Source organism: Pleurodeles waltl, chromosome 1_2 (assembly GCF_031143425.1).
Source record: "Pleurodeles waltl isolate 20211129_DDA chromosome 1_2, aPleWal1.hap1.20221129, whole genome shotgun sequence".
NCBI lineage: Eukaryota > Metazoa > Chordata > Amphibia > Caudata > Salamandridae > Pleurodeles > Pleurodeles waltl.
The window spans coordinates 362,051,479-362,070,466 of record NC_090437.1 but is presented as its reverse complement, the minus strand read 5'-3'; the positions used below and the strand labels follow the sequence as shown (position 1 = coordinate 362,070,466).

At 48.1% G+C, this 18,988-nt stretch overlaps 1 protein-coding gene across 1 annotated transcript in view; it reads left to right on the top strand.

Annotated features, from left to right (window-relative positions):
* GRIN3A (glutamate ionotropic receptor NMDA type subunit 3A) overlaps window positions 1-18,988 on the top strand; it is a 748,999-nt gene that overhangs the window by 518,394 nt on the left and 211,617 nt on the right. Inside the window, exon 6 of the mRNA XM_069239855.1 lies at window positions 14,086-14,237. Within this exon, the coding sequence (XP_069095956.1) occupies window positions 14,086-14,237 (152 nt within the window). The remainder of the gene's footprint in view (window positions 1-14,085; window positions 14,238-18,988) is intronic.

Sequence of the window (18,988 nt, the reverse complement as noted above, 5' to 3'; positions counted from 1 at the left end):
TGTCACAACAGTGAAATACTGCAAATTCGGTTTTCAGTGTTGCAAGGCCTATTTCTCTCATAGGTTAACATGGGGACTGCCTTTAAATATTATTAAAGTGTAGTTTCCCTTTGGGAGCAGACAGAAATTAGGAGTTTGGGGTCTCTGAGCTCATGATCTAAAAATACATCTTTTAGTGAAGTTGCTTTTAAGATTATGGTGGTCATTTTGACATTGGCGGTGACTGTTAAAGTGGTGGTAGTACCGCCAACAGGCTGGCGGTCATCACTGTCAAAATCTTACCATTGCGGTGATAACTCCCATAGTCAGCCAATGTACCACACCAACGGCCAGCACGTTAACATCAATGACCTCGGCGGTAACTATCAACAGCCAGGCGGAAGACAAGGTACCACCCACCATATTAAGCCAATGCAAACGGCCACGATTTTCGGGGCGGTACCAACGCCATCAAAAGACTGCCAGAAACAGAACACAGAAGACGAAAGACTCACCATCAGAGACACAGAGAACATCAAGGCCACCATGGAACCAGAATATCAAGTCTTCCCGATGCTCTTCTACGCCATGCTCCACCTGGAACACCAATGCCGAAGAAGACGACGGCGGTGAGTACAGCCGCCTAGCATACAAGGGAGGGATTGAGGAAAAGGAGAGTGACACATACACACACAACACACACCATACACACAACCAGCTGTAGAGAAAAAACAGTGTCACAGGACACACATCATAATAATACAAGAACTATATCATTCCAGAACTCATAGTGTAATTGGAAGCAAACAGCTACCATATTGTCCATATGACAAAAAATACATGATTCACTGTTCCGAAAGGGCCAATGGCCAGTCCAAAGTACAAAAGGCCCACATGGCCATAGTTCACAGTCCAAGGCCCAACTCGTTCCCTGATGTAACCCGCACAACACTGTGCAGGGGCATCATGTTCGGAATGGCCAGGCACCTCAGGGGGAAGAGGGGTGGGGGGCACCTCAGCTGAAGTGGGGGGGCTTGCCCACTGGTTCTGGAGGGGGCTCCATACCCATTTTCCTTTGCTGGGGAGTGCAAGATCACAGTCTCTGAGTTGGGGGACTTGCCCACTGGTTCTGGAGGGGGCTCCATGCCCATTGCAATTAGCTGGGGAGTGCAAGGTCACAATCTCTGAGTTGGGGGACTTGCCCACTGGTTCTGGAGAGGGCTCCATGTACAACAGTCCCTGGAGAGTGGCCTACATGCCCTCTGCTGGAGGTGAGGGCTGCTGTGTCCCAGCTGGAGGTGAGGGCTGCTGTGTTCCAGCTGGAGGCGAGGGCTGCTGTGTTACTACTGGAGGTGAGGGCTCCTTGCCCACTGCTGTTGGAGTGGGGGCCTCTTGCGTCTCTTAGTTGGTGGAATGGGAACCTTCCCTTTTCTGGGTGGTGTAGTGGGATCCTTCCCTCTCTTGGGTGTTGGAGTGGGATCCTTTCCCCTCTTGGGTGTTGGAGTAGGGTCCTACCCCCTCTCGGGTGGGGGAGTGGGATCCTTTCCTTTCCTGCCTCCACAACTAGGAGGTGCCTCCACTGCCCCCTGTGGACTGTTTGGCTGAGGTGCTGGGCTGGGTCATTGGGACCCTGCTCTTACGGGCAGGACAGGAGGGAGGGGGAGGGAAGAGGTCAAGTTGGTCAAGGAAAAGCTTCTTCAGGACAGTGGGGCGGGATGAGGGAGGAGGGATGGGAGTGGAGGTTAAGGGAGTGGTTGTTGGAGATGTATGTCTACTCACTTTGGGTGCAGGTGCATGAGCAGTGTGCTGATGTGAGGTGGATGGCTGTTGGGTGTCTGAGTGAGTGCGTTTGTGTCTCTTAGGGGGGCAGACAGGGTGGAAGAGGACACGGCACGCGTGGATGGATGTTGTGGAGGTGTCTGCCAGTGAGGTGTGTGTGCTGCTTGGTGTGGTGATGGTGGTGGTGGCTGTTGATGCAGTGCATGCAGGTGTGAGTGCGGATGTGACAGTGAGGGAAGAGGAGGAGGGGGAGACAGTGGAGGAAGTGGATGTCAGGAACAGGGAAAATGTCTTCCATCAGAGAGGAGGCCAGAGCCTGGAACGATCTCTGTTGTGCCACCAATACACCATGAATGCCCACCAGGAATACATTACATTGCTGCATCTGGGATGCCAGCCCCTGGATGGCATTCACAATGGTTGATTGCCCTACAGAGATGGATCTTAAGAGGTCAATAGTCTCCTCACTCAGGGCAGCAGGGCTCACTGGGGCAGGGCCTGAGGTGCCTGGGGCGAAGGAGATGCCCACCCTCCTGGGTGAGCAGGCACGGACAACTCTCTGAGGGGCTGCTGGGAGGGCGGTGCTGGTACGGGGTGGCAGCTGTACCTGCAGCTGGGGTGGTCCCAGAAGTGTATGCCAACACCAGGAAGCTTCCATCGGATGGGGTATCAGAGTCAGTGTTGTAATCTCCTGTCTCCACCGTGGTGCTCCCCTCACCCTCTGTCCAACTGGTCCCCTCGGCGTCGGTGGACTCTGCCTCCTGGGTCCTGTGGGATTCAGTTCCCTCTGTAACTGCTACTTCTGCTCCTCCGCCAGATGATGCTAATGCACACAAGGAAAGGATGGCAGAAGAAAAAAGGAGGGTGGAGAGAGAAAGGTAGCACTTGGTCAATTACAGCACCATCACCACAGATGTCATACACATTACTGTCACACATAGGGATCAGGATTGAGCACCATGCATCACACTGGCATTACATTTGCTAGGTACCACAGCAAGATGAGAGCAAAACTACGCCACCTGCACCCCTCCTGGGAGTCACTAAGCCCTGTCTGACATGGAATGCAACCTAGCTAGGTTAACAGATTTAGCAATACAACCATTACCCTTGTGCTGGATCACGCTGCGTTCTTTGAGCTGGCATTAAGGGGCACCCACTAACTGACACCCACCACCAGGTTCCCATGACATCTGCCAATCATATTGGTAACGCACACTGTACTCACCCCCTTGTGGCTGCTGTGATGCCCTCAAGCGCCCATCCAGCTCTGGGTAGGCCACCGCCAGTATGCAGGCCATCGGGGGAGTCAGGTTCCAACGGGCACCCCGCCCTCATTCCCAGCTGGGCCTCCACGGTCTTCCAAGCCCAGCATCCCAGGTCCTCCTACCTTTTTCTACAGTAGGTGCTCCGCCTGCTGTAGACCCCCAGGGTCCGCACATCCTTGGCGATGGCACACCACAATCCCTTCTTCTGATGGGCGCTGACCTGCAGGGGAAAAACACAGTCAGGTGGACACCATTAACCAGACAATCCAGCCGTTTATGCGTATGGCCCACAAATCCCCTTCCATCACCATTGGCACAGACATCACTCAGCGCCCACTATGTACACCACCACCAGACCTACGACCCCCCAAATGACCCGATGCTTGCACACACATCTACATGCAACCTTGTCACATGCCTCGTGCCCAAGGTGTACTCACCTGTTGGTCTGGAGGCCCATACAGCTGCCCATACTGGGGTAGGACCCTATCCACCAAGCGCTCCATCTCCTCCGAAGTGAAGGCAGGGGTCCTGTCCCTGGTCACGGGCCATGGTAGGATCCAGACACACATCACAGCAGCACATGCAGTGTAGGTGTTGTCCTGTGGAAAGTGAGGTAACAAGTGAGGTTATAGGCAGAAAATGGCGGTCGCATACACAGCGGTGTACAGCGTCACTGCCGCTGGTGATCCCTATTGTCCACTGTACACCATAGAGCCCAATGATATCCAATGAGGAATAGCACAGCGGTGCAAGACCGCCTTCCGCCATGACGCGCAACGCCAGTGGAGTTACCTCACTTCCACCTGTCCCTACATACAGGACAGGCGGTCACCATTTTATTGTGATGGACAATATTCAGATAACCGAGAACTGCGACATTTCTATTATTTGCACATACATTGCCATTATCAATGTCCCATGACGTTACTGCTCTATGTCCACTGAGGTGGTGGTTCCATTGTTCAAATTATGACAGCCTACTCACTCTTGTGTCACTTAGATACCTACCACTGTGGAGGAAGAGAAGAAGGAGGCAAGACCCCATGTACAGAATCCTTGTGGACTTGTCTACACTGGAAGACAGGCACATAATACTCACCTATGGACTGGACAGGGCCACAATCACAGAGCTGTGTGCTCAATTGGAGCCTGATCTGATATCTGCTATCTGTCATCCCACTGGGATGCCCCCTCTAGTGCAGGTTCTATCTGTTCTCCATTTCATGGCAACTGGCTCTTTCCAAGTGATGGTGTTCTTGGCATCAGGAATGTCACAGCCAACGTTCTAAATCGTGCTGGCAAGGGTTTTGTCTGCCCTGGTGAAACACATGTGCAACTATATTGCTCTCCCCCCAGGTGGAAGATTTGGCCTTGTGAAAGCTGGATTCTATGCAGTGGGACATATAAGCAACATTATTGGGGTGATTGACAGTACACATGTTGCGTTTGTCCCCCCGCCAGAATGAACAAGTGTTCAGGAATTGGAAGAGTTTCCACTCACTCAATGTGCAAACGGTGTGCCTGGCTGACCAGTACATCTCCCATGTCACTGCCAAGTATCCTGGGTCGGTGCATGACGCCTTTGTCCTGAGGAGCAGCAACATCCCAAATGTGATGGCACAACTACAGAGGCACAGGGTGTGGTTAATTGGTGAGTCCCCACCCAATGTATGTAAGTGTATGCCTTCTGGTGCTGACCATATACCACTGTGTAAGGCTGATATTTGTCCCTCAATGCTTGCAGGTGATTCTGGCTACCCAAACCTATTGTGGCTCCTGACCCCGGTGAGGAATGCCAGGACAGTGGCTGAGAATCGTTATAATGATGCACATGGGCAAACCAGGAGAATTATTGAAAGGACGTTGGGCCTCCTGAAGGCCAGTTTCAGATACCTCCATCTAATAGGTGGATCCCTGTGCTACTCACCTGAGAAGGTCTGACAGATAGTAGTGGCATGCTGCATGTTGCACAACCTGGCCCTCAGACGACATGTGCCTTATCTGCAGGAGGAGAAGATGTGACTGTTTCCATATATGCACATTTTCATCATATAAAACACTTTCACTTAGGTTGTCTTCAAGGGTGTTTATTGTAGTGCAAATAATTGACAGAAAAGTGCAATGGAATGGGGTGATGGTTGAGGAAAGTCCAGGGTATTGTTCCAGCCTGCTTGTAGCAGAGGTCCAGTGTCCAAGGGGCCATTGGAAGGGGAGCAAAGGCAGTTCAAAGTGGACAGGGTGACAAGATGGGACCCAAGGGGGTCATTCAGGAGGGTCTCACTTCCTGGCAGTGGTCTTGTTCTTAGCAGGTGTCTCTGGTTTCGGTCTGGGTCACAGGGAACGTTTGTGGTGTGGTTCATCTTCTGCCAGAGAAGGGCTGCTGGTGGCCTGTGGGTCCTGTGGCAGGGCCTCCTGCCCACTAGCTGCAGCAGAAGTGGTGGGCTTGTCGGTAGATGATGTTGGCCATATCTGTCAGCTACCCTACTATGGAGGCCATGGTGGTGTTGAGGGCCTGCAAATCCTCCCTGATCTCCTGATGGTGTACCTCCTGCAGCCGCTTGCTCTCCTGCATGTTGGTAAGGATCTGGCCCATCTTGTCCTGGGATTGTTGGTAAGCCCCCAGGACATTAGTGAGTGCCTCCTGGAGAGTCGGTTCCCTGGGCCTGTCCTCCCCCTGGCCCACAGCAGTCCTCCCAGTGTCCCTGTTCCCCTGTTCCCTGAACGGTGTACCCTCTCCCACTGACCCCAGGTCCCTGATTGTCTTGGGGGTGAGGTGTGGACTGGGATCCCTGTACAGGTGGGCACACTGCTGATTGACGTGTCCTGGGGACAGAGGTGTGGGGACGTTGGGTGGGTTCTGTGGTGTTGGATACTGATGGGGGAGGCTGTATGGTGGACTGTGGGTGGGCTGGGGTGGCCAACTGACCAGTGGTCCCTGATGGGCCAGGTAGTTCATCCAGATCCAGAAGTCCAGAGTTACTGTCATCACTGGGGCCGTCTTCTGTTGGGGGACTGGTTTGTCGTGACACCTCCTCACCGCTGAGATTGTCTGGGGCACCTGTGGGCATGTAAGTGATGTATTAAACTTCATTTCTGTGACATATTGTACACTTGTGGATAAGTGTGGCACAATCGTTAGAGTGGCAGACCCTGAAGCAGAGATCTGTCTCAAGACCAGGCTTCAAGTCCCGCTTCGGCAGGTCTTGGGCTCAATTCCCTTGGACCAGATAATTCTCGCCTCGGTGCATAATCTAATTAATGGGTCCCACTCTGCAACTCTGGGCAATAGCTTGCTTAATCTCCACAACGGCCCCAACAGCGCTTGGATGCCTGGCTTCACCCTGGGGGTGCCCAGGAGTGGGCACCTCACAGGGAAAAGCCAGGAGGGGTTCCATAGCGGTATGAGTACAGCGCCTTGAGACCCTAACGGGTGAGTAGTGCGCTATACAAGTGCAAAGTTTACAGTTTACAGTTTTATCCCTCGTTTCCTCTCTGTTGTTGCTGTTGCCCTGCCACCTTTATTTGTGTATGGTGATGTATTGTGTGCTTGCTAGTTTTCCATGCTGTGCATGCTTTGGTTATGGGTGTCCATGCAGAGCTGGAAGGGATGTGCATGCAGTGGGTATGGCATGCAGGGATTGCCATTTAGGTTTGATAATTAGAGTGGCGCACTATGTAGGATGGAGTGGGGTAATGGGAGTCAGGGTGAGGGGGTGAGACGGCATGCAGGCATGGGGGGTGATAACTAGTAAATGTCAACTCACCAGTGTTCAGTCCTCCAGCTACTCCAGTGAGTCCCTCAGGATGCAGTATTGCCAAGACTTGTTCCTCCCATGCTGTGTTCTGTGAGCTGTGTGGGATGAGGTGGGGGTCCAATGCCAGTCCTCTGGATGGCAATCTGGTGCCTTGCTGCCACATAATGTACCTTCCCCCGTAAATCATTCCACCTCTTCCTGATGTCATCCCTTGTTCTTGGATGCTGTCCCATGGCGTTCACCCTGTCCACAGTTTTCCGTCATAGCTCCATCTTCCTGGCAATGGATATTTGCTGTACATGTGCTCCACACAGCTGTGGCTCTACCCTAACTATTTCCTCGACCATGACCCGCAACTCCTCATCAGCGAAACGGGGGTGCCTTAGTGAGGACATGGGTTTTGTGTGGTGTGTGTTGTGCAGAGGGTGTTAAGTGATGTGGTGGGGTGAAGGATATGGGGTGCATGACAGATGGATGGGTGTTTTGTGGTGTGTGTGTGTGTAGTTGTCTCAGTGGTCTTCGTGTTACTCTTGTGGTGCTTTTTGGTATTCGTAAAGGGTTGTGTGTAATGTGGGTGGGTGTTTTATAGTGCTGTTAGGGTGTGGGTGTCGAGTGTGTATGAGTGTCAGGTGTGTGTTTCTGGTATTGGCCAATGTTGTGTTGTTTTGTATTTGGGTGGAAAATCTGAGCGCGCCAGTGTGTACCGCCAATGGTTTACCGCCATGGAATGTCCACCGTGGTGATTTGTGGGTCATAATATGGTGGGCGTTGTTTTGTTGGCGTAACAGTATGGGTGTTCGTACCGACACTTTACCACTGACCTTTGGGCTGGCGGATTTGTGCATGTGGCAGTATTCTACCGGTTTGGTGTATGTGTGTCATAATATGGCAAATGGATATTCGCCACCGCGGCTGTATGTTGGTGGCCGTCACTGCGGCGGTAAGTGGCATTTTACCGCCAATGTCATAATGAGGGCCTATGTGTTTGAAAATGACACTTTTAGAAAGTAGGCATTTTCTTTCTTAAACCATTCTGTGATTCTGCCTGTTTGTGGATTGCCTGTCTGGGTCAGTTTGACAGTTGGGCTGCACCTCTCTCTAGACAGTGACACAAAGGGAGCTGGGGTGTAGCCTGCATATCCTGATGAGCCATCTGTGCTAGAAGGGTGGGGAGGAGTGGTCACTTACACCTGAAAGGGCTGTGCCTGCCCTCACACAATGCAGTCTCCAACCCCCTGGTGTGTGTCTGGGGCCTGACCTGGGCAAGGCATGATCTCAGAAACAAGAGAGACTTTCCTATAAAGTAGGCCTACTTCGGAGGCAGAGAGGGATATAACAAGAGCACCCAAAACCCTTGAAAATTAGATCTCTTCTGGAGTCAAGAGGAACTTCTGCCAAAGAGAAGAGCTGAAGAGCTGGGGAGAAGTGCTGCCACTACCTGTGACTGTGCTTTGTTGGGCTATCCTGCAGTTGCTGCTTCTGCCTGTGAAAAGGGACAAAGACTGGACTTTGTTGTATATTCCTGCTTGAGAAGAATCTCCAAAGGCTTGGACTGAGCTTGCTCCCTGTTCGGAAGTCTCAGGGCCATCAAAGACTTCCCCTACCCGCACCTGGACTCTCTGCTGTGACTCCCGCCCTGACAAGTGGTGCCCTAGCTATCCCCTGGGCCCTTGAAAGGAGAAGCTGGTGAAAATCCAAGAAAAACTACTTCGGATGACTCCGGACCGATGCCGCTGCCGAATCCTGCAACAGACTCCGTGGTCCCCGCTGGAGAGTGGCGACGCTTGCAGGCCTGACACCGCTGCAGCCCCGCCGAAGTATACGACTCTGTGTATGTTGCCACACCACGTTGTGACCGACTCCGCCCGAAGTGCACAGATTCAGCGCTTCGCACCGACGCCACCTCACCTCCACCGCTCCGCAGCAAGGGCCTGATGCCTCTTTGTGACGCCCCGCTCCTTCGCCCTGCAGCACCGGAACTGACGCCGCCTCAGATCCAGCCACGCCACGATCCCCGACTTCGCGCACTGGCTTGTTTTCACATTTGACTAAGGTACCGTACCGGGGGGGTCTGTGTGACTCTGTACCCGGTGCCATTGGCGTCAGATTGTTTAAAACGACTCCGTCACGACACTGTGTTATCACCTCAGTGAAGAATTCTGTGTTTCTAAGCGCTATTTTTTTAGCTTAATCTTTAAAAAATCATAACTTCACTTGTGTATGTCAGATTTTTGTCATTTTGGTCTTGTTTTGTTTAGCTACATAATGGCTATGTTTCTAAACCTGTGTTGAGTCATTTTGTGGTGTTTTTAACTATATTACTGTGTGTGTTGGTACAAATACTTTACACCTGGTCTCTGAATTTAAGCCTAGCTTCTCGTGCAAAGCTACCAAGGGGGAGTGCGGGGGTTAACTGAGTGTGATTCTATTTACCCTGACTAGAGTGAGGATCCTTTCTTGGACGGGGGTAACCTGACTGCCAACCAAAGACCCCATTTCTAACATTGGTGATCAGCGGTGAGGACTGGACTTGTATTTGTATTTGACATACAGTAATTAAGTTTACACTACTGTTTTCAGTGCAGACCACTGTGTGATCACATACTACTTGTTTTTGTGATTTTGTTTTTTTCTCTTTTTTGGATTTATCCCTACTGCCATTTAGTGGTAATCCTTTATTGACTTTTGAACTCCATTTGGGAACTTGTTTTCTGCCTTTGGAACTTTGCACTTTTAACTCTTCATCATGTCTCAATCTGGAGAGGCATCAGCTGGAACTGCTTTTGATTTAGGGAAACTGGAGAGTTACACAGTTGCCCAACTGAAACAGTTCTGTAAGGATCTTGCCTGTCCCATTAACAGCACCGACAGGAAGGAGGAACTGCGAATGGCACCGAGGGCCTGGGTGACAGCCAAAGAAGCTGAGGGGCACACAGAGGATGAGGGTGAGGAGGAGGGGGCACAGATTATTCCCAGTGGTATAGTGGGTGGGCCTGTTATTTCCAGGGGGAGGGTCTGCAGGGCAGGTAGCAGTGTGTCATCCAAGGATCTGTCTCCTGAAGAGTTGCAGGACAGACAGGCAGAGAGGGCTCACCGGTTGGAGTTGGAGAAAATGAGAATTGCCATTGAAGAGAGAAAGTTATTATTGGCTCATGAGCTCAGCTTGAAGGAGCTGGATCAGAGGAGATGGTCTAGTAGGGATGTGGCAGCAATACCACAGTGCTGCCTGAGAGGAGGGTGCACATTCTTAAAGACCCAGTGAAGGATTGCAAGAGGGAGGATGACATACTGTTGTGGTTCAAGGGGTATGAGTCTGCTCTCCTTATGAATCTGGTCCCTGAAGCTCATTGGGGGACAGGTCTGTGGAAGCACTTCGAGGTAGAGGGGAGGGGCACTTGACATCCTTAGGGGATCCCCAGTGGCTCACCTACCCTATCATGAAGGACGCACTGATCACAAGGTATCTAAGAACTATTTTTTAGTTTAATCTTTAAAAATTCATAACTTGACTTCTGTATGTTGGATTTTTGTTATCTTGGTCTTGTTTTTAGATAAATATTGGCTATTTGTCTAAATCTGTGTTGAGTCATTTTGCGGTGTTTTTACTGTATTACTGGGCATGTTAGTACAAATACTTTCTACCTGGTCTCTGAAGTTCAGACTGCCTGCTCATGCCAAGCTACCAAGGGGGTGAGCGGGGGTTAACTGAGTGTGATTCTCCTTTATCCTGACTAGAGTGAGGGTCCTTGCTTTGACTGCGAACCAAAGACCGCATTTCTAACAATATTCATATAAAGAACCTATAGAAGCATTTGAAGAGAAACCCTGGTAGGCTGACACGCTGAACATGATATTACCAGCAGCCAGGAGTATTTGAGTAGCACACTGATAGCATTGGCATCGTTCTGGAATGTTACCTCAACGCGGAAATATAGTTTAGAAAGGCAGTGGCATATGATGTTAAGCTGTGGCATATAACAGTAGGAATTCCAATAGTGTTTTATTTTCAAGAGCATGTATGTTGATGCTCTATTTGCAGAAAAAACACAACATACAGCACAAAGTATCTCCAGTGTTGTGCCAATGGAATTATTTTCGTCTAGTGTGACAGCCCCACAGGAAAGCATTCTCTTTAAGAGTTGTTAGTGAGATGTTGAGGACTAGCCCGCACATTGGTGAAGCGGTAGGGCACTCACATGGAGGACCCAAGCACCGCAAGAAGAGACAGGGGTATTAACTCATTTGCAGAGGGCACTCTCCTATGTAAATTAGTTTTAAAATGTTAAGGGGTTTTGGTGTGCTGTGTTGTCTCTATGCAACCTTCTGTACTTGGGTCTTTCTGTAATGAAGTTGCACGTGGCTAATGCCTTGAGCATTTTTCCCCACTGACAATAAACAAGCATTTGCAATGCAATAAGTCTTGCGTTTGCTTGAGTTAGATCTATTGGCATTGTAAATTCATATCTGGGCTTTTCTTGCCACATACATTGGTCAATCTTGCCTCATAATTTGGTTGTTTCCTGACACAAAATTTCAGTGGCCCTGCATATAACTAAAGCACTTCCATTGACCTTCTTCCTCTATCAGCAGCAAAAAAATTAACATGTTGCCATTTAGCATTCTAATTTTAACGTGCCATGCTAATTCCAAATGAATACTTCTTTCACCACCCCACCATCAGAGCTGCTGGCTGGCTAACACAACTCCCCCAAAAAAAGACACAAGACAGTTACGGAGGAGTAACAAGAGAAATAAACTAGAGGGGTCACCCAAACATACATTTTCATGCTCAGTTTTTCTTATGACACTGTTTCACAATAAAGTATATGTAATATCAGCACAATGTATAGTGTTCATATACAAAGTAATGTGTATTTCAAACTATTTCAATGTGCAGTAATAATCGCAGGTAAAGTCCAAGCATGCAAAACTACTTAGTAAAATAAAGAAACAAATTCTAGAAAAAACACTGAAAGCAGTCATCGTGAACATTTAAATGAAACTCAGAAATATAGAATAATGCTTTTAAAGAATATGCATTAGTTGTGTAGTGAGCGGAATAGGCTGCTAGGGACAACCACACAACACCAAGCGTGCAGGTGAAGCGCTAAGGACCCACGCAGCGTACTGCTTGCTAATTAGTAATAGCAGCATAAATACACCTTGAAGCTGTGGCGTTTCTTAAAGGCGGCCCAGGATTTGAAAGTGCATCTTCGAACTGTGACACGTCTCCCTGAGCACTGGAATTATGCGTTCAGTCACAGGTTGTTGTCTTCCGAAGAGGGAAGGCCACATACCCTACGTCAGATGTGAGCAGCATAGTGTCCAAATCATAAAAGAGTCAGTGATGCTGAGCTAAGTCTGTTGTTTTGAAAACAAAAAACTACCATGTCTACCGGCTCACAAAACAAACACATAATGGAACAAGCCAATACGTGCAGCAGCGATGGCGCCGGCCTTAACAGTACACCGCTGGAGCAAGTCTGTAGACAGGAAGATAATGGGAACAGTTTCATAGAAGGAACTGGCAGCATGCAAGTGGCAACGTAAATGAACCACTGCAAAGGAAGCAAAATAAAGAGGACTTTACTTAATATGTTGTGGCAGTGCAAATATACATAGAGACTGCATACTGCTGGCAGTGAGCACTGCGCATGCGCTAATGAGGGTAACGTCCACAGAGTGAATTCCAGCTGCTGACATCAGATCCAGGTTTCAGTCCCCTGATGTAAGAGCAGCACATTTGAGGTCACACTTAACAACAAATAACCAAAATCTTAGCATACAGCAGTGTGACTCAAACAGCATTTGAGCTTATAAATGACTCCATCTGGCAACATTTAAAAAACAAGCAATGAAATGGTATTGAACATGCTGCAAAGAGTGCACTGTTAGAGCTGCTGACTCGGGAGTTCAAGTCACTTAAAATACAAGCAGCGATCTTGGAGGGGCGGTGGGGGCAGGGTGAGGAGAAGAGGACAGGGTGAGCGGGAAACAACATGGGATGGAGAAAATGAGTAAGGCACACCCTTTCTGGGATCGCACCAGTGCGTCAGGAGTGGAAGGGGCGGTCCACACCAAATGTGAGGAGAGAACATATACTACAGCTGTAAATGAAATCGTAGAGCATCTGAAAACACCCTGCGCTTGTGCTCTTATGCAAATAAACAAGAAAGTGGGTGCAATGCTGAAACATGGAGCGTGGCGCCCGTGTAGATACAAGTTAGCCATGTTTTGCAGCCGTAAACGAAAGACGTTGTTCAGAGTGATTGAAAACATCCTGTGCTCGTGCTCTTATACAAGTAAACAAGAAAGTGGGTGTCGTGCTGAAATATGAAGCGCGTAGCCTGTGTAGATACAAGTTGGGCATGCGGCAGGAACAGAAAAAAATAGCCCCACAAGTTAACAGATACACATGTAAAGCATAACAATACAATATTAGGCAGGTGCTCTCGAGGAGGGCTAAACACCGGAAAAGGCATGACGGATGCCTTGCGCACTCGATCTAAAAATGTACCTTGCTCGCTCTATGACTGCTCCATTATCAACACATTCCTTTTTATCATTAGACTCTTGGAAAATGATTTTCTTTTATAAAGGTTGGTGGCAAGGTGTATTCTTATGCAGAACTGAAAATTCTGAAAGGAAACTGAAGGGAAATCTGTCTCAATAGATGCAATCCAGTTTAAAATAATAACTTTTATTGGAACACTCATTGGATTGCTGAGGGTGGGACAACTAATGGCGGGCCTCTGGCTGCTGCTGTATGTCGCTACAAGTACCTCTTACTACTGTACATAGCTACTGCTCTGACTTCTTCCTCAAAACACAGGGACAATTAAAAAACTGACAATTATAGAAGGTGTAAGTGCTGCACAATGAAAGTGAGCTGATTTTGGAGCACGTGACATACACAAGTTTATTGTTATTTGCCTTCTCTATGCACCTCTCCTCTATCAATGTGTGCCTGCATTTAACCAGTGTTATTTACTAACTTTGTAGACAATATTACTACACTGAAGCAAAGATGCATTTATGAGCCTACTATTAACACTACATTTCTTACCTAAAAGGCCAACGGCATCCGTTGCTCATAATGTTGCTCTTTTGTGTCCAGCGCCAGCGTATGGCACTGAAGTGCACCGATGGGTAACTTATGCACAGCTGGGTTTATATTGAATCTTCAACCTATTGCCATAGTGTTTGAAAACATCTTTCGCCATGTTATGATGTTAATAGCAAAGAAATTTTTTTCCTAATGAAATCACTGATAAATCCTTCACCATCTTCATTCTACCTAGGATATGGCATTGGCCTCCCCCCAAACTCTCCTCTTACCTCCAACATATCTGAGCTTATCAGCCAGTACAAGTCAAGTGGGTTCATGGACACGCTGCACGACAAGTGGTACAAGGTTGTCCCTTGTGGTAAAAGAAGTTTTGCTGTCACTGAGGTAACTCCAGCTTTTTTATTACCTTTTTTTCTTGGAATCGCTTGTACGTAACTCAGTTTTAGTTATACACATACACACACACAGTGTCAGTGATTTAAGAGAGGCAAAGTCTCGAGTTTATCATGATACCCCTCCCTCAACAGTGTGATAACCTGCTTATTGCACGATGTGCATCTGTATATATGTGTTCTGCCTTGGTATGAGCAGAGTTGGTTCCTTGTCCAAAGTTATGTAAATTGTATTCTTTGATGTAGAAAAAAGTAGGTCCAACTCATAAATATTGGTGCATCACTTATTCTTATGGTACTCCTGGCTTACTCCTGGCATTCAGGACTACTACAGGTGAAACACACAGCAACCACTTTGTGAATCGATCGCAGTGTTTTTCTCATGTAATTTTGCAGTATTCTGCTAATGACAGGGAATGTGATATTTGTTCTGTGCTAAACATGTGTGAATGTGTGTTTATTAGTACAAATGACATGGCTATTCAAGTGTATATTTTTCAAACACATATAGTACCATAAATCACATACTCGCCAGGCAAACCATACCTCACACACCAAATACAGTGCTTGTTAACTCATAGATAGATAGATATTGATGTTCAATTAATTAAAATCATTACATCACAACACAGATAAATGCGATTAAAAATCATTACTTCAAGCAAGATATGGACACCAAAACACAATGGCCCTCATTCTGACCTTGGCGGGCGGCGGAGGCCGCCCGCCAAAGTCCCGCCGTCAGGTTACCGTTCCGCGGTCGAAAGACCGCGGCGGTAATTCTGACATTCCCGCTGGGCTGGCGGGCGGCTGCCTTCAGGCCGCCCGCCAGCCCAGCGGCAAAGAGGCTTCCACGATGAAGCCGGCTCGGAATCGAGCCGGCGGAGTGGAAGCTGTGCGACGGGTGCAGTTGCACCCGTCGCGTATTTCACTGTCTGCGCAGCAGACAGTGAAATACATTTAGGGGCCCTCTTACGGGGGCCCCTGCAGTGCCCATGCCAGTGGCATGGGCACTGCAGGGGCCCCCAGGGGCCCCGCGACCCCCCCTACCGCCATCCGGTTCCCGGCGGTCGGACCGCCGGGATCTGGATGGCGGTAGGGGGGGTCGGAATCCCCTCGGCGGCGCAGCAAGCTGCGCCGCCTTGGAGGATTCAATGGGGCGGCGGGACACTGGCGGGAGACCGCCAGTGTTGCCGGTCCGACCGCGGCTTTACCGCCGCGGTCGGAATCCCCATTGGAGCACCGCCGGCCTGTCGGCGGTGCTCCTGCGGTCCTCCGCCCTGGCGGTCTTTGACCGCCAGGGTCAGAATGACCGCCAATGTGTTCTTTCACACTCCCTCAACAAACCCCGAAATACATTATTTCCTTGAGTCTTGCCCGGACCCTGTGGATCACAGTTCTGCAATATCCACAAAGGCCAAAAGTGCTTCTTACCTAAAGTGCTTCATATGAGAAGACTATGCCTCTGGGTGTTACCTGAGCTATGTTATTGTGTCCTCCATTAAGGCCATACTCGTACCAAGATCCCCATTACTCGCAAACCCTCAATTATTTTGAGAGAGACAAAGAGCTCCATGCAAAAAGGTGCTCCATGCAAAAGGTCTATTCATATGGTTTGATCCCTTGACGCCACTAAAATTTCCTGCTACAGCGTTCCTATGAGTGGTCAAAATGACCCAAAGTGCATTGTACAAAGTTGACTTGCACGCCCATGTCAGAGTGAATTACCATTTAATGTTGATCCTCAGGCTACCTCTTTGATTCTGGCCTACTGTACAAAGTGACCCAAAGTGCATTATGTGCATAATGCAAAGATGACTTGACACTCCTGTGTGAGCATGGGTTCCCACCTAATGTTGGCTGCCTCTTTGGTTCTAATCTTCTGTCCCCACAGAATGGCAAGCCTATTGGCGGTTTAATGCTTACAGCTATGGGGATTAGAGAGATGCACAGCTACACCCTTAGCCTGCTTCTTGTAATGCAGCTGCTTCTTCCATACATTTTAAAAAGCGGCCTGAAAGCTGGCACGATTTTCCTTTTAAACAGCAGAGATCTGCTGCCACGCAGGTCCTCACATTTAAAACCCGTAACGTTGCTTGGAGCCATAGTCGCCAAAGGGATTTTAGGCCTTCATAAAGCAAATCACATGAGTTAGAGACTCCTACGCTTGATCACAGCATCTGCATTGTATGTTCCTATCACTCTTCTTTCGACCATGCCAGTAATCAAGTAGAGGAATCAACCCAAAGTGCAATCTCATAAGAAGATATTTTGACTTGTTAGGCACAGGCAGGCACTGGTACCCTGGGAGTGCCCTCAGTGTATAAAGATCTACTCCCCACCTACCATGGCCTTTCGCCTTTAAGTCTCCTAAATCATACTCCGCTGAAATTACCTTTGTGTTTTTCATTAATAATGTTGCTGTCAATTTGCTTGGTAGGTGATTTCGTATGATTTCATCTGCATTCAGCGCACTGACAGAGTTTGCCAATAGGGATCCCCACGCCTGCCTGACTCCTGAATTTTCTCCCAAATGAAATGTTTCTTTGTGCCGCTTGACAATTTTTGGCAGTGCAAAACAAACTTTGCTTGCATAACCAAGTCCTGTGTTAGGTTGAACTCCAGCCTAATCTGAGCTTTGCCGGTACACTTTGACAAGGCAAATAAGCAGCAATAACAAACACATTGTTACTCAGAATGTCAATACCAATAGGAGCACCTGGCAGCACAACACAATTAAATAAGAACACATGCCCAAATAAATAAATCATAATCTATCCATAGTGGTATTGTGCATAATGGTAATGATAAGGTGTTTTTTCCAGTCAAAAATGAAATCATTTATGGATCTTGTGATGTCATATGTCAGATCATGAGTGAGGTCATGAGTAGTGCATTTGGTGTCTAAGGTGGGTGTGCGAGTTATCACATTTAGGGCCGCATTTATGAAAAGTGGTGCTACATTACATGTAGAGCCATGTTTCTTGAGGCCCATTGTGCCCCCCTAACGCCACCATGTGTGCACTGTATTTAAAATATGGCACACAATGGCACAGGGTAGGGGGCAATAGCGTCAGATTTTCTGATGCTATTGATGTACTGTTCAGGGTTAGCGCCACAATTTTGGCACTAACCCTGAACAGTACATAGGGCGATTGTAAAACATAGGGGCTGATTGTAAACAATGGTGTGCCCCCTTTTAACGCCTGCTCTAAGCAGGCGTTAAAAGTGCCGAAAGAAATGACGCAGATTTCTTTCTGCCATTTTTTCAGCCCCCCCTAACGGAGGAATGCCTCCTTTGCATACATTATGACTGGTGCAGGCATAATTTAGTGCAAAAGGTTACACAGTGGCGCAATGCATGCATTGCGCCACTTCGTAAATATGGCGTGGGGAAAAGGCCACCTTAGCACTGCCTTAGTGTAAAAAAATGACACTAGGGCACCGCTAAAGTGGCACTAAGCCCTCTTAAATCTGGGCCTTAGTTGTAGCATTTATCATTGTAGTCCATTATATTCCAATGCCAATGGCTCGACTTGCCTACTTACTGAGTCATTGCCTCGAGTCAGAGCTTATGTCCTATAACCAAGGAGATTGCAGTAAATAACTATTGTAGCCATCAGCAGGCCGTAATGCTGCATAAACGCCTACTTAGGGCAAAGTGTTCATATTTAAACATGGAAAAACAGAAAGAAAGAAATGGGCATGTTGAAGCAGAGGTTGTTTACCTAGTGTTATACACCCTCTAACAGCCATTATCTCCATTGTCTTCAAAGGCTCTATTTATGTATATTGTGAAAATGGAGCATGCTGTATTAAAATGCTGCATATTGAATAGACAACTAAATAGATTATCTATCACAATTTAATATATAAGATGGTGTTTACGAGTGGAGAGCTTTAAATGGACAGCATAGAAAAGTTCACAACCAGAAAGAGACTTTCATAAAAAGCATTAATTAGAGGGATTCAGTACACTAGAAGTATCCACTAGAGGGTCTCTGCAACCTCAGGGTGTTCTTATACGCGGCTTTTGCTGGTGGGAAAGAGGCATGGATTTTTATGGTTCCTGCGTATAATGAAATAATTCCCACCAGATTGCCAGGGTGTTCAGCTAGATTCTCTACGTCCCCTTGGGTCCTAGCAGTTCACCTGCCACTCAAGGTCTTGGGTCTTGAACAATACTCATGCAGGTAAAGTTCAGCCAGTGGGCTCCCCAGGTCCTCCAATGTAACCTTTGGAGCTGGTTGGCAAACTGTGACAGACAGAGTTCAGACTAACAGGGACTTTGATACAGAAGAACAAGCAGCTTCTTTCAGAAATCAGGAAAAGAGCTGAGTTTATTGAACTTCAGCAAAACGACGAGGGCCCACAACATTATGTGGAGTTTCTCATAACTCCATCTCACCACATGCATGGAAACGTGCAGGAACTGGTCTCTGTGACACAGATGATGTGAACACACCCACAACGTGAACTCTTATTGAGGAGATGAAGTCTATTCCTGCTTTAGGACCGGATTACCATTACATGTTCTGTTGAAGGGAATACACATTTTAGATTTGAAGACATGCTCTAAAAGGATACGGACTCTTTGGTTGATCCTATGCTAAAGAGGTTTTAATCAAAGAAAATGTCCCAGTAATGTTTTGCTTATGAAGTATACGCGTGGACTGGACCTTGAATCATGATTTATTCTATTAATGACCTCTCTGTAGAGAACTGTTGGATGAGTTGAATTAC